Source organism: Protopterus annectens, chromosome 2.part1, assembly GCF_019279795.1.
Source record: "Protopterus annectens isolate FY-2018-M chromosome 2.part1, PAN1.0, whole genome shotgun sequence".
NCBI classification, from domain to species: domain Eukaryota; kingdom Metazoa; phylum Chordata; order Ceratodontiformes; family Protopteridae; genus Protopterus; species Protopterus annectens.
The window spans coordinates 415527397-415544364 of NC_056729.1; the positions used below are offsets into that span (position 1 = coordinate 415527397).

The 16968-nt window shown below is 40.0% G+C and overlaps 1 protein-coding gene across 2 annotated transcripts in view; it reads left to right on the forward strand.

Moving 5' to 3' along the window:
- The window catches only part of OTUD4 (OTU deubiquitinase 4), a 2240995-nt gene that overhangs the window by 1191113 nt on the left and 1032914 nt on the right, over window positions 1-16968 (forward strand). For both annotated transcript variants that reach the window (XM_044062226.1, XM_044062227.1), the window contains one exon: window positions 6139-6203. In XM_044062226.1, the coding sequence (XP_043918161.1) occupies window positions 6139-6203 (65 nt within the window). The remainder of the gene's footprint in view (window positions 1-6138; window positions 6204-16968) is intronic.

Consider the following 16968-nt stretch of genomic DNA (forward strand, 5'->3'; position numbering starts at 1 on the left):
TCCCTCGGAGGCCCAACAAGTTTAGCACCTCTCCCCAAGGCAAGATGCTCCTCACTAAGAGAGTCCCGGTTGATGCCATGGTGGTGATGTCAGAAATGTCTTCTACTGTCCATCCTCCTAATAGAGATTCCAGCATGATGGACAGATATGGGAAATGCATCTTTAGTTCTGCAACCTTTGCTATGCGATTGCTTAACTGTTTGACTCATTTTACCCGTCTTCAAAGAGATCTCCTGAAAGAGCTTGGAGATACTCTGCAGGGTAATACAGATGGAGCTGTCTGTGAGAAAGTGACAACACAACTTAATACCCTTAACTCCATTGTGAACTCGTCCATGCGGCTCATTTCCTATGCAGCCAGTGGTTCGGCGATAGCTCTTCGGAGACGGTCCTGGATGTGCTTATGCTCCTCTGCGGAAGCCATCAAGTCTTCCTTTGTCAACACCCTATTCGATGGCTCTTCTCTTTTTGGGCCCAAAGTCAAGGAGACTCTCACTAGGTGTGAGCAAGAGGGAAAGACTCTATCTGCCGTAGGTATCCATTTTTCCAACTCTACCAGACCATACCAAAAGGGCAGAAAGGTGGGAAAATGTGGTTCTGAAAGTCCCAAGGAGCTTTCCAGAATATGCGTAGTGAACCCTCCTCCAGGGGCAGAGGAGGGGGCAATAATGGAAAACGCCACTTCAGTGGCAGAGGGGGTCCGCAGAATCAGGATGACAGGAATCGGTTCCTTTATAAGCCCTATCAGCACTCCTGAAAGGAGGCCCGACTGTCCTGCCCTGGAGGCTGTCGGGGGTCGCTTGGCTTTGTATCCAGATGCCTGGCTAGGAATTACAACAGATTATTGGGTACAAAGCATCATTACCAGAGGATACATCATTCCATTCTTAGGAAAACCCACCTGTTAGCAAAAAAAATCCCAGACGTTCCACCCAGTCTCAGGGATCAAGCAGCCATAGAAATTCAGAGGATGCAGGAAAAGAGTAATCCAGTCAGTCCCAGCAGACCAAATAGGATCCAGAACTTGCTCCAGATTATTTTTTAGTTCGAAAGAAGATGAGGGGACTGGAGGTCCATCTTGGATCTCAGCAGACTCAACACATTTGTAAAAAAGGAGAAGTTCCGGATGGTCACGCTTCAGTCTATTCTCCCATTCTTCGGAGTGGGCGATTGGATGTGCTGTATAGATCTCAAGGATGCGTACTACCACATCAAGATGGCCAGGCCATCCAGAGATCATCTGCGTTTCCGGCTGGGAGCCAGTCACTACCAATTCCAAGCACTTCCCTTTGGACTCTCAACAACCCCTAGAGTGTTTAACAAATGCATGGCAGTGGTTACGGCTCACTTGACGCATCTAGGATTCTGAGTGTTTCCATATATGGACGACTGGCTCCTTACCACCGCCTCCAGGCATCAGCTAATTCTGTCCTGGGATCACACACTCAATCTCTGCTCTCAGTTAGGTATCACTATCAATTTCGAAAAGTCTGCTTTGTCGCCATCGCACACATCTCCTTTATCAGAGCAGAACTAGACACCACCACCGCCACAGTAAGAATTGCCCCTGGACAGAATAACCACTCTTCGGAGCCAGGTCTCGGACATTTTGCAGAGGAGAAAAGTACCAGCCCATCAAGTACTGAAGCTACTAGGCACCATGGCAGCTACGCTCATAGCAGTTCCTCTCAGATGTATGCACATGAGGATTCTCCAGTGGTTACTAGTCACCCAGTGGTCTTGCCAACAACTTCCCATGTCATTCTTAATCATGATTACGGACTCTTGCAAGAAGGATCTTCGCTGGTGGTTGACCAGCCAACAAGTTACAGTGGGTCGACCATTTGTTCTCCCCCCGCCATCAGCCATGGTGACCATGGACGCTTCACTGATGGGGGGGGCTTTTTCAGGGAAGTACAGCCCAAGGCACCTGGTCGGAGACAGAATCACAGTTGCACATCAATGTTCTGGAGCTGAGAGCGGTGCTTTTGGCATTGCAGCACTTCCACGACTCTCTGCCTCTAGGGATGATTGCGATAGACAGACAACATGTCAGTGGTCTGGTACATCAACAAGCAAGGGGGAACCAAATCTTACCCCCCTGTGTCGAGAGGCCTTGAGCATTTGGCAGTGGGCTGTGTCAACCGGGTGCTTTCTGATAGCAACACATATCCCTGGGAAATCCATCGTGATAGTGGACAAACTGAGCAGAGCCATTCTGCTACCGCATGAGTGGTCTCTCAAAAACGAAGTTGCGGAGAAGATTTTTTGCAGATGGGGCCAGCCTTGCTGCAACCTGTTTGCATCCCCTATGAATGCCAAACGCAGAAGCTACTTTGCCTTGAATTCCCCACCAAGGGACAGCCCAAGGGACTCGTTTGTACACGATTGGCCCCCGGGACTCCTGTATGCTTTTCCACCTATACCCCTGTTTCCGAAATTCTTGCAGAAAGCCAAAACCCTGGGAAGGACTGTAATCTTAATAGCCCGTTTTTGGCCTCGTCAGATTTGGTTCCCCTTCCTCCGACTATCAACTGGCGGAACCTTGGATTCTGGACCCAGTTCCAGACCTACTGACACATTCGTCAGGGGCCCTCCATCCCTCCCTTTGTTCCCTCAGACTGACAGCTTGGCTGCCCCGATTCCCTACCTAGCCAGGTCACACGATTTTTCTTTCTGAGGTGTACAGCACATTCATGTATCTTCGCATAAGGCTTCCACCAGAAAGTTGTCTGCTATTAAATGGAAGCGATTTGCTTTTTGGGCCTCTCAGAATAGCATTGATCCTTATGTTGCCCCGATTGCTAGTATCCTGGAATTCCTATCTAAGCTTTTTCACGAAGGTGCTGCAGCTGCCACTATTAGGGTTCAATTGGCTGCGATCTCGAATTTCCACCTCGGAGCTGAGGGTTCTAGTTTGATGTCTCACAGGTTAAGTAAGGCCTTCCTTAAGGGCATCATTCATCTTAGGCTGCCTGTTAGACAACCCTTTACTGCCTGGAATCTAAATTTTGTGCTATAACGTATTATTCTTTCCCCCTTTGAGCCTGCATCATCCTGTCAGTTGAAGTTTCTTTCTTGAAGGACTATTTTCGTGGTGGCCATTACCTCAGCACGCAGGGTATCTGAGCTTCAAGCCCTTTCTATCAAACTTCCATATTTGGTGTTCCATCCAGACAGAGTATCACTGAGGACTGATCCCTCATTCCTGCCAAAGGTGTGTTCTGAGTCCAATCTGAACCAAGCTATTGAACTTCCAACCTTTTTCAGTAATCATTCTAATCAGTTGGAATACATGTTGTATAAACCTGATGTCCACAGACAATTGAGATTCAATTTGGACAAGACAAAGGAATTTAGAAGATCTGACCAACTCTTTGTATCTCATGCTGACGCTAAGAAAGGATTACCAGTTTCTAAAGTTGCCCTTTGCAAATAGCTAACTGCATTACATTTATCTACTCTTCAGCGAACCAAATATTAAGAGCATGGTGTGAAGGCCCATTCAACTAGAGCCATCTCCACTTCTTCGGCTTGTATGACTCGTTTACCTTTGGACACTATGTGCAGCTGCCACTTGGTCTAAGCCTCACACCTTTATCACTCATTACAAAGTGGACAGGGCTTCCTTTGGTTCTACTGTCCTCAGGAATATACTTCTTTGAGCCACCCAGGATTAGGGTGCTTGGGACGCTACCCATGTATAAGAATAAACGAGATTGAACAACTTCACATAAAGAAGTTATGTACTTACCATAACGTTCCATGCGAGTTGTTCATCTCGCCTTTATTCTTACATTCCCACCCACCTTCCCCCTCCAGGGTCTCGAAGAGCGAGTAGACTTGGGGGTCTGGTCGTCTTGTTCTGGGACTTCTTACTCCAGCTGGAGTATTTAGTGAGTTATACCTGTTCTTGTTGGGTTCAACAAACTAGATCTGAGGTAGGACAGAGCATCATGGGATAGGGGCCTGGCCTCGAGATGCTCTGAGATCTTTAGCTAGTAAAGCAGCTGACTCTGAGCCGATGGTTTGGCTCTGAACCCATGTGTAAGAATAAAGCCAAAATAAACAACTCACATGAAACGTTATGGTAAGTACATAACTTCTTTTTTCTTCCCTTCTGCTCAGCATTGCAATGCGCGATGGAGTTTGCTATGACCATGTTTTCCACTCTGTGGCAAGGAATATTCCTGAATGCCTTCCCTCCTTTCCTTTTTGACCCATCAGTTCATCCCAAAAAGGCCAAAATTCATTTGATTTGCCTCCTTATAGATGAGAAGGATACCAAAGAATGCAAAGGGAAAAGGTGATATACAAAATAAATAAATAAATAACCAAACCTCTTATGCCAGATCATAGAAAAGTCTGGAGTGAGGACTTGAAATTATAAAACATCAGAATCAGTCTAAGGTACTCAGGCAAAAGGTTCCACAGACAAAAGGCTGGTACACAAAGGAGTGAGCCCCTGAGGTATCAAGATGGAACTTTGGAAACTCGCATAATCCATGAAATTAAGTATGCAAAGTGTCTGCAAGCCAGTACTATCTTAGAAAACAAAACAAGGGTTTTATAAGCAATAACAGGCAACAAATTCAGTCTTTGGTTGGTGAGATTTCTGCCTCCTCCTTTAGATCTCTGAGCCTGGCTAGAGTAACAGAAGTAAATGACTTTTCCAGTAAGTGCATCTACTTTTGACAAGTAGAATTGGGGATGAGAGATGCCCAGTGTTGCACCACTCAGTGCTTACAGGTCATCCTGATGTATCTCTGGTATGTTTTCTGTTTAGATTTCACTGATTCTATGGTTAAGGTAAAGATGCCACTTAATGCCACTTATGTATTCACATTTGACCTATGTTATGGCAATATTGTGACACAGCACTAGTTATTTAAGCAGTAAGAGCTTTGGATCTCCACCTGCCATTGAAGACACCCCCCCCCCATAGGATATGAAATTTCATGATTAAAAGATGTCCCATCCCTCATGTGAACCATCTGTTTTGGCATTGAAGTTAATGATTTGGAAAATACTTTGCAGTAGCCATTGTATCTACTTGTAGAATGAAAGAGCTACAGGTCCTCTGGGATACGTAAACTCATGTTTCTTAAGGATTAGATGTCCCAAAAAAACTAGCATGTGTTTCCTTGCAAAAGTGTTTTCCAGATTCTCTGAAGCAGTCCATTCACCTCCTTTGCAGGGGACAATAATGTGAGGAAAGACTGCAGAGTTAGATGCATACAAGTTTAGCAAGACAGAATGACTACTCATCCTTTGGAAAGGAGTGCTAGTTGCCAAACAAACCTTTTCCAAGTGGATTACTAGCTGCCTTATCTTATGCTGTCAGGTGGAGAAACATTTGAAACTACTGCCGATGAAGACCACACTACCAGAAATATGGCTTTTTTCCATTGCTTTTTCAAGAATGTTTCCCACAACAGACATCTGTACTTGCAGCTAGTTGGTTGTCTCTATCATCGTATTCCTGTCTTGTCTGTGTTTCAGTTCAGTCTCCCCTTGGTATGTATGTATGTATTTCAAGGCTCAGCCTTCTGAACCTTTGCCTTTGGGCTGCTTTCTAGTTCCTTCCACCTTTATTTCTGGATTTATCCCAGTATTTGACCCACAAAGTAGAGACCCCAGTATTAGGTATAGAAGATGTGTTGTACTGTAACATTTGATCCATGCTTTTAGTTTGTCCCAGTTGCTCTTCTGCTGTTGTCCTGTAGTTGTACTGGTCCTTCATCTGCGTTTGGTTTCTGGACTTACCTAAAAGTTAGTCAAATGCATGATTTTATAATCCTTGTTAATGATGTATATCAGAACTTCATAGTTGCTGCATGTACATTTGCTCTGTCAGGGGTGAACTTACAGGTTCAGAGGCTAAGTTCACTTATGTAGTCATCATTTGGTGTTATTGCATATGCCAGCAGTAAGAACGTAGACTCCTAAGGAAAAAGTATAACATTTTGATTTGTAGAGAGGATGCATTCAGTGCATGAGGCTTCAAGACTGGTTTAATCACAGATTGACTGATGAGGTAAGAATGTGTTTATTTTATTTATTGTTCCAGGTAATACGTCATTCATGCATTTCTGCATTGTTTTCAGGTGTATTACAATTATAACATTTATTTTGCAGAACAACAAAAATTGGACTATACTATTGCTGCTGGTATGCAGTTTTCAGTTGGAGACAAATGTATGGTAAGTAGCTTATTCATGTATTAGCTTTTTAAAGATCTTTTTATGTATCAGCAAGTTTTTAGTTAAGTTTCCATAAATCTTTTGCTTTAGAAACAATGCATGTTACTTAAATGCTTAGCTTTAACAATAAGGGGCTTTTCAGTAAAGTTCAGCTGGTCTTATTGTTTTCTTAACTTTGATTAAATTATCACTTATGACATAGGCACACATAACACATACTTTAGAAAAAACATATTAACACATTTCATGTTTATACATAATGGTATTGCATATGTTTTCTTTCTTTGCAACCATTAATATTCACTCCAAAGTTGTATAAATTGGTCAGCTCCTGCTTTTCGTTAAATCTCAGTTCTCCCCTGAACATTATTTTGGCATGTATCGTGCCCACAAATTCCGTTTATTTTTCTTTAATTTATTCCTTCTCTTTTCTAAAGATCCAATTTCCAGTTCTTTCATCTCTCTTACAATATTCAGTACACCAGATATAGTTGGTTTAGATTCTGATTTACATTTTCTAATATTTCTTATGGCAGCCAATAGAATTAAACCTAATAAAGTCATACTGTAACTAGGCAATTCAAATCTTGCTTGTATCTTGTTCACTTCCCTGAATTTCAGACTTTCTACCGAATTGCTTGCTATTGCACCTTTAAATTTTGCATTTCCCTCAGCAAAGATTATTCAGAACTCTAAAGATTAATTTCTTGCACCTACAGACAGCTTGATTCCATATAAATGTAGTCAGCAACGAGAAAAAAAAAAGACTAGCAACTCTAACTTCATGAGGGAATCTTTGTATATTTAAGTCAGAGCACAATGTGCAAAACTCCACTGGACGATTTGCCCTCAGCTGTAGACTGTCTCCCACTGAGATCGTTTGCTAATGGAAAAAAAAAAACAGAAGCTAATATCTTTGCAGATGCTAAAAACTTTGCATTTTTGTTGCTTTTGTCATTTTGTCTTATTTTCAGTTTTGTTTTTTTTACACAAAACTTGACTATAGCTTTTGTCAAGGACATTAATGTAGCCACACACACTTGTAAAAACATGGGAATTGTCTTAATTCTATATATAATAAAATGCATATAATCGGTACACTTTTATACCCCCCATCCCCACCTCAGCAGCCCAAGATCACAGCATAATATTAACTTAAGCTTGCTTGTGTTGAGTCTTTCTTATCTTGTTGCTGGGATTTATTTTACTTGTTTCTCCCCCCCCCCCCCTTAGTGTCTGTCTGAACATTGATAGCATAATTTGAAGTATATACTTTACAGTCCACCCACAAGTTTTGCAAAGTCAAGAAAACTCCAGTCTTTCTCAGTCACTTTTACTTGCAAAGCCATATTTCACAAATATGATTGACGCTTTATAGTTTCTCATTTATTCACTAATGTCATTGTTGTTGGTCTTCCTGATCATCTTCTAACACCAGTCAGTAGTTGAAGTCCAGAGAACTGTTGATTCTTCCAATCAGCTCCTGTGCTTTTTAATGTCTCTCAAGCATTTTCCTTTAGAACAGTGGGAAACATTTCACTGGCAGAGTCTTTATCAGAAAAATGTGAAGCAGAATCCCCTTCACTTTGCTGGCTCACTTTTTGTTAGCTAAACATTATTTCCTCTTTACCCTGTTTTGCATCCAAAAATGTCCACCTAACCACTTAATCCAAAATAACTTACTTTCCAGCTGTCAACATGGTTTCAGACCTTCACACAGCACTACCGCTGCCCTCCTTTCCTGATTGCATTAACAAAAACCACAACCGTAATAATCTTTCCTCTGCACTGTTTATCGACCTGTCTAAAGCATATGGCATGGTAAATCACAAGATTCTCATAAACATACTCAAATCCCTGTCATTAGATGCACTTTCCATAAAATGGTTCCAGTCCTACCTAGATAAGACAGCAGGCTGTATTATGGTATAACACTCTATCCACCCACCTGACCGTTACCCTTGGTGTCCCTCAAGGGTCCATACTAGGACCTCTCCTTTTCCTCCATATTTATTAATGACCTTCATCTAGCCATCCCCCAAGCCACATGCATACAATATGCTGATGACTCCACACTGATATGCTCAGCCACATCCATCTCTGACCTTCACTCTCTAACCCAGAAGGTATTTAACACAGTTGAACAGTGGTTCACACAGCATTGCCTTCTCTTGAACCCCCCCAAAAAATAAACTCTTCCTCTTCAGTCCTACTCATAAGTCCTCTCCTTTTGATTTCTCTGTTACATCCACCAATGGTACCATTATATCACCAGACCCAACCACCAAACTACTTGGTATCACTATTGACAACAATCTGAACTTTGACATCCATATCAACAGTACTATAAAAACTGTCAACAAAAAACTTGGCTCTCTCTATAGGATTAAACCCTTCCTTTCACCTACAGCCAAAACAACTATAGCTCACACTCATCTAATCTCTACACTCCTGTATGACTCACCCAGTTTTCCTAATCTATCTAAGAATAACCTCATCAAATTGGAAATGTCCTACAATAACATTGTCAGATTTGCTACAGGCAATCCATTTAGAACCCACCATTGCATTAATATAAAGCAGCTAGGATGGCTAGAATTACAAAACCTGATTAAATTCCACCAACTTACCATTGCCCATAAGACTCTTTATAAACCTTCCAATACTCCTATTCTATCTACCCTCATCATCCCCTATAAAAATCTGAAGTCCTTACGGTCATCACACAAACTTCTTGTATGTACCTCTAAACCTACAACAGGGCTGAGGATTCTCTCTTCTCTAATGCTGTTGGAAAATCCTGGAATCTTCTCCCCAATGACCTTTCCTCACTTGCCTCTTTATCACTCTTCAAAAACAGACTGAAACTTTTCCTCAGAACACACTGGTTATGCTCCTGCACTAAACTTGACTAGTCATCTATCTCTTCAAACTTGGCTCTGTCTACCCCATACTTCTCAATAACTGTTATACCTTCCTTATTAACTATAAATACGATCTCTCTCTAAATTACATTATTTCCAACCTCTGTGGATACTTATTATTGAGGGAACCCTTTATTAATATTACTATACAATAAACTGCCTTCCTTTTTTTTTTATTATGTACTGTACTCGTATGATGTATTGTACCTGTATTTTGCACTGTTATGATTTTTTACCTCAATGAACATTATGTGTTGACCTGTATGATGCATTGTATATATGACTGTTGCTGTTTGTTGTTTTTTTTGTTTATGTCTTGGAGCTTATCTCCCCGGGCCTCTACTGAAAATGGACATATATCCAGTTAGACTAGCCCGGTCAACAAATGTAAAATAAATGAATAATAAAATGTCTGTGATCCTCCAGGAAAAAAAATATTCCAAAGAATAATACAGCAGCTTGTCTCACACCTGCCTCTTGACATTCCCTGCTTGCTGGGATAAATTTGCTTCTCTTCTGCTTGGTGTACATTGCATAATCATTTCCCACAAACACTCTGCTGTATCTAATTTTTAATACTTTCCCTTTTTGCCAGAATTTTGTCAGGATCATCTCTTTCTGCTGGTATGTTTGCATCATTACTAATATAGGTCTTGGCTGCTTTCTCGTGGCTAGGTTTGAAGTATATACCCGATGTGCCCTTTTAACAAACCTTGCGGTGGTACACCAGTCCAGTTGCCTATTTTGTGGGTTCATAAAATTAATACAGTCTGCCCCTATCATTTTCTCTGGTACAGCAGAAAATCTCAGGTTTTCTGTGTGTACTCTTATCTTTCAACTCTATTTTTGAAACAGCTCTTCTTAAGAAGCCTCATACTCATCCAGACTTTTTTCTTCATTTCGTCTTCTGATTTTTGCAGTTTTATCAGTTCATCTGAATAGATAGTTAAAACTTTATTTTGCCAGCCTTTTGTTATTTGAGTTGATATATTCATTCAGTGTTTCATTTATTTTAATCACATCCAGTTTGTTTTTATCTCTAAATTACTGGATGCCATCTCTTGTACAAGAGTTGAAGCTTGAACTGTTTTTTGCTGAACAGTTGTAAGATTCTTCACTGGCAATGTTTTCCCTTCATCTTTTCTAGTCAATTTTCTTTCCAGTTCTCAAACTTTCGTATTTACTGGCATTCAGGCAGTGTACTTACTAGCCAGTAACTGAATGTTACCTAAGATGAGAATTTCACTTGCTCCCTTTTCTCAGTTTTTGTTTTCACACTGGGAGAGCTGAAATTAAGCTGTTCATCAGCCTGCAGACATCTTTGAAGTCCGTGTGCTAAACGTTTTTGTGCTCTGGAATTATCAAAAATATTTGCTTAACACCAGCCTTTAAACTCCGGCATATTATCAAAATGCTCCCTTATTTTCCCTTTCGCACTCTGCAACTGCTTCTTTCTCTGTTTTGCGAGTTTCCCCTTATTCTGCAGTACTTGATATTTGCCAGCTTGTCCAAGTAATTCCTGTTGCTTCCCATATTTCTTTATCTCCTGCTTCTACTTTGTTTTTAAACTCGGTTTTCCTTTTCTCACTCTCACTAGTTATCCCTTCTGAGGACGTTTCTGGCTTCCGTAATAACTCAAATAATTTCCATTACCCATTCCCTAAATTCCTCTCTTCCACAAGTACATAGGAAAGTGTCAGTGTCTCATTTTTACTTCATTGCCATGCATCTTTGTCTTCTGAAATAGTTACTAGATGTTGGTCAAAGCTTTCAGTTAAATGCATGTGTTCCTGTGAAGTATAATTTCTATCCAGTCTAGTCCAGATGTTCATCATCCACACTGCTCAGTGGCATGAGTTTTGTGCAAACACCTACACTGGCAACTTTCCAGAGCTCAGAATCCCCTCCTCTGACTGTCTGTGATTGGAAAGGAATTGTCAGTACCCTATCAGGGGAATTCTAACCCCTGTCACAGAAAGTCAGTTATTCAGTCTTTTGTGCAAGCTGTAGGACTCGCATAGTTGAATCTCTACAGCAGACTGCATTGGCGGATGACAGCTTCCAGTCATAGGTAAGATCCCTTTGGGAACGTCCCTTCCTCTCTATGCTTTTGTTTTATTTAAAAAATGTGCCTATGTTAGCTTTTTATTTTAATATACTTATTTACTATAGCAATAACCCACGCCTGGGTGTGGGTAATGCTGGATTTACCCACGGTTGGCGTGGTTTGGTCGCCCTCGGGACCAAACAAAGCCAACCGTGGGTAAATCCAGCATTACCCACACCCAGAAGTGGGTTATTGCTATTATACACTGACATTATTTAAGAAAAGAAATAATTACTTTTCTTAAATAATGGCATTGTATAATGCCTCTTTACTGCCCTTCCGCAGCTGTCTGGTATTCTGCGGCAGTTCTGATGTACTGCGCATACCTATGCAGTACATCAGAGCTGTGGGCAAAAGCAACGGAGAACGCAAGATCTCCGTTGCTTTTTTTTTTAAAAAAACTGTCTCGCTATGTTAAATAGGTTTAACATAGCGAGGCAGCTTTAAAATAAGCAACGGATATCTCCGTTGCTTATTTTAAAGCTGTATCGCTATGTTAAACCCATTTAATATAGCGAGACAGCTTTAAAAAAAAAAGGCAACGGAGATCGCAAGATCTCCGTTGCTTTTTACACACTGTGTCGCTATGTTAAAGGAGTTTAACATAGCGAGACAGCTTTAAAAAAAAGCAACGGAGATCTCCGTTGCTTTTTTTAAACCTGTGTCGCTATGTTAAACTCTTTTAACATAGCGAGACAGTGTTTTATACTAACGGAAAAAGTCCGGGCGACCGGACCTTTTTCCGTTAGTATATTGAGGGATTTACAACGGGCACGCTGGTTGAGCTGGCCAATCAGCGTGCACGTTTTAGGGGAGACATTGTATAATAATGTAGTTAATTCATCTGGGAATTATAACTTACTAATTGATTGTATGCTTAATACTGGATTTATGCAGTTACGGGACTTTTATGACTTGAACTGGGAAACTGAACTTTTGTGGTGTTTCAGTGGTTAACCAGTCTTTTTAGCCAGCTCTACTTAAGCTGACTAATGGTTTGGGTGTTTGGAATGTGACCTGAAGTGTTGGAAGCTGGCTGGCTGTTATGTCCTATGCAGAATAGAACCCATATAGTTTAACCTACTGCAGCAGTGTTCATTTCATCCTCACCTGTTAGGGTAAGTTTACTTACACAACTGTGCTTTACAGTAGCTACCTATAACAGCAAATAGAAATACTGCCCATACTCAAAATGACTGTTGTTTAAGGATTGCTGTGTCAGGTCATATTAGAAGGTGTGCATGGATTAGATTTGAGTGGTTTGTAGAGATTAAGGCTGAGTGTGGATGTGCCTGTAATGGGAAGTTTGCTGCTTAACCATACATTTGCAGGTTTACTCTTCTGTCTGCCTGCATGAAAGCTCTGAAAGGTTAACTTCTAATTTGCAGTCATTGCATGTTAAGCCTTTTAACAAAAAAGTTATGTTAGGTAAGCATTTATATCTCTAGAACTGTCAGTTGTTACTACAGAAATACAAACAGCAAAATTGTTTAGCACAGACTTATCTTTACAAATGGATCATCTATCATATTCAAATTACTCTTAAAAAATGAATTTCATAAGTCAGAATCAGCAAGCTCATGAAAATCTTGTAATGTTTTGTAGACAGCTTACACCTGTAAATGTCCAGTGTGTGTTTCCATATATGTACTGTTTTTTTTTTTTTTTTTTTCTTCCATCTTTTATCTTTAATACGTCTCCAGGTAATTTTGTCCATATTGTTTGGTTGTTGAGGTGTTTAACAAAGTGTGAAATTATGACAATTGGCACACCATTGTGTATGAACTAACTATCTTTTGGGCTGTTTTAGACAGCTTCAGTTATTACTGACAGTTGTATTGCCTCTCATGACGCTTTAAAATAATTCCTTTTAGTAAATTGGATGTAGGAAGGTTTTGCCGTTAAGATGAACACGAAGAGGCAAAATTAGATACTTTCATGTGTCACATGATTGAGACATCATTAGGGTTTAACCTCGCAAGATGAGAGAGTGTCAGTTTAGAAGCCCGTCATGAGGCTTACCATGCCATCACATTGTTGTCAAAAAAAAATTGGCTTCCTTGAGATGGCCTTCATAGGAAGCAAGTGCTTGTTCAGCAGACTCTTTACCATGAATTACACTTAACAGATAAAGCCACTGTATGTGTTTTAGATTATTTCTAGCATCAATTCAAGTTCAACAATCTTAATCAGTAGTGTCCATACCTTTCAACCGTACCGAATCACTCGGTTATTTCTGGGTTTTGGGTCCAAATGGGTTGCCACGATTCCCGAGTGGCACACCTTAATTTCCCGGCCTTTTTTTTTTTTTTTTTTCCATGTTTTTTTTTAGGACTGATGTCATCACACGTAGGCGTGCGTGTGACATCAGCTTCGTGAGCAGCCTGTCAGAATTCAGCTGAGGCTGATGAATCCTTTGATTCCTTCCTGTTTTACTGTGTAACTTCCAGTCCCTTCCAAGTACCCACCACTGTGTTTTGGCAAGTCTGTTCAACATAAAAGTAACAAGCAACATTTCTCTGTCACTGTCTGTCATTGTCATGTCTCAATCTCATATAATCTCACTATTTTAAAAAGTTTGTTCTTTTAGTTTGCTTTTATTAAATTTATAGTAACTGTTTGCCCAGCTAGCTGATAAGCTGACGAACATATTGTGAACAGAGGCAGTGTGTGTCTATCACCATGATCACTGTATCATTCATCATTATATTTATGCATTGCTTTGCACATACAGTAGTATACTACACACAAGTAACACACGACTGTCGCCCACCAACCTGTCCTGAACCAAGCCCTTGTCCTGAGCTCACTAAAGCAAGCAGTAAAAGCAGACAACACAAGACAACAGTTGAACAGACAGTAACACAGTATATATTTTCAACAGGCATTAGGATGGATAAACACATGAATGAAGAAGACATGTCTGTCGTGCCGTGCGTGGTGTTAACCAGACCAGAACAGACCTATTTTGCAGATGAGACTACTTATCTAGCTGTGCGTGCCTGCCATGCCAACCTGAGTGAGTGAGGGAGACCAGTTTGTTTACAAGTGCTGGTCTCGTCCTCACTCATGTGTCTAGCACGCTGCAACTGCCTGTCTGGGATAGGGAATAAAGAGAGAGAGGGGTGGGGCAGATCCACGCAGAACAGTTTGAACTGAAGACGTTTAACAACCAAGGGAACGGAAAGGTTAGGGAAGTGGAAAAAAAGGACGAGGTGTGCGGCGGTAATACTGGTAAATTTAATTTACTAGTCTAGCAGCAGGCATTTTTTTTTTATTTAAAATAAATGTGTGTGTGCTGTGTGACTGTCGGTGACCCTGAATCCACCTGAAGTTCCTGAACTCCCCCAGCACCGGCAGCAGTCAGACTCAGAGAGGCTCAGAGCAGCAAAACAAAAACTGCAATTGAACAAGTTAAGAAGTAAGAACACAGTGGAACGGACACGGAGCTGTGGGGCGGTGATCATGAAAAACTTTATTTCATCTGCTGCTTCTTCCCCCGGCTCCACCACCACCAGCAGGTAAAAAAAAGTAAATTTATATGCACGCAAAGTTTTTTTTTTTTTTTAGAAAATGTTTTTTCTTTTATTTTCATGAGCTACAAATGCTGCCAAATTACAGTTATGTGTTACTGATGTATAAGAGATCAAACTAAGGCAAAGCATCCAGTGGAGGCAGAACAGGTACTAACTGTTGTCAGCAGCCTGACAGACATTATGCTATACTGTATACATAATCATTAGTAATTACAAAAATATAAAGGTGACCTTGTTGATTTCCCAGCTATTTCTGAGGGGTGGGTGACTAAATGTTTTTATATTATTTGTTAGTGGCAGTTTCATTTATGTGAGTAAAATAGATGAACTGCAAGGCAGAATTTATAATCGACTGATTCCTCCTATTTCTCCCACCAGTGCCAGACCAGTTCTGTTCCTCTTGCTCTGTGACTTGAGTATTTTAAAAAGAAAAATGGTTGGTTATTTTATTTGAAATGGTTGCTATTTTTATTTCATTTTATGTCTGTGTGAGCTAGCCTGTGACTGAGTTTACTATGTATTTAGTTAGTAAGTTAACAGGTAAAAATTTCATTTGTAATTTTGTATTTAAGTTTTATTTTATACAAGTTAATCTTATTTCATTTTTATTTATTTAAATTTTACACCATTGTAGTACTTGTTGAATTTGTTTGTTTTGTGTGTGTAGTAGTAAGTAAGTAGACTAGTTAGTACAAATTTTACAAAACAATACATTTTATTTTTATAAGAGAACTTTAATATTGTAGTTTTGCACAAGTTCAAATATTAATATAAATAAAACACTTCTTATTTTGTGTTTCATGATCATATTTTGGTTGTCTGCTGCTCAGTTTGCATTTAAAAGTTGGTATCCCACAATTCCACTGGAGTGGGTGGGGCTACATAATTATGTATGTGCATTTTATGTTAATCAGCATACAGATTTGTACCTATTTTTCATGGGCATTGTCCAGATTTTTGATGTTTCCAGGTTGAGAGGTATGGTAGTGTCCTCTTGTTACTGGAAACCAAGTTTTCCTCATAAAGAGCTCTTAAAGTGTAACTGTAAAGGATAGCTATAAATGTTCTTTGTTGGTGTAGTTTTTTTAATTGATATACGTTTTTTGTGTTGTTTAGTTGGAAGTTATGCTTACATCCGAATTGTTATAAGCTAGAAGTTATTTCATACCACCTGTATAAATATATATCACTGGATAATTATTGTTAATAAGTCATCTTGTTGATTTCATGTAACTGTTGGCTGCTACTTGTTATACTTTGTTTTTTATTACAGGGATGCGTTTTGTGCATGTCTTTCGTCTATTCACATCTTAGTCTACTCCTTCATGCACATGGAAGAAGTCTTTTTTTCTTCCCTTTATTTGGTTTACTTAAGAAAGCTGCATCTCACAAATTAGTGCATCTGCTATAGGATCTTTCAGCTTCAAACGTAATAGCCTGCATTCCATGTACAAATAAACTGCATTGTTTTCTCTTTTCAGTAAATGTTTAACTTTTGAGTTTCTTAGAAATAGATATGCACATATAACACGGACAATATTTTTAAAAAACCTTTCTTAAATTATTACTTAAGTTATACGCAGACCTACATTAATAGACAAGAAAACAAACCACGTGAAAATTTTTTTTGTTTTATGCACATTATATATTACATATTTTCTTTCTTTATAACAACTGTATTTCAGTCCAGCATAAAAAGAAGTTATGTACTTAACCATAACTTTCTATCTGTTTTGTCCCCGGTTTGGATCCGATACTTGGATCCGACTTGGCTATTATTCTAGCTTGTGGCCACCAACAAACTCTTGAGCGGTTTCCCTACCCATAATGCACCACCCATAACATCCCTCAGGTCTTGTTTGCAACTTGACATGAAGGCCATAAAGAATTGTCATAATTAGAGTTCAGCACATAGGACATGTGTCCCAAGAACTTCATTCCTCCAGAATTCACTTGTGATAAATGGAGGGGGATGGAGGGTGGGGGAGTTGAGGAAGAATGAAAATGGACAACACCGATGGAATGTTATGGTAAGTACATAACTTTCTCATCTGATGATGTCAGTTTTCATTCTTCAACGTATGGGACACAATCCCCAGCTGCCTACATTTCTGGGTGGATTATAATGAAGGTTATTCCTGAGTATGTTTGAACCAAAGGCCTCTCTTCCCCTTGAGACCGCCTCCAGTTTGTAATGA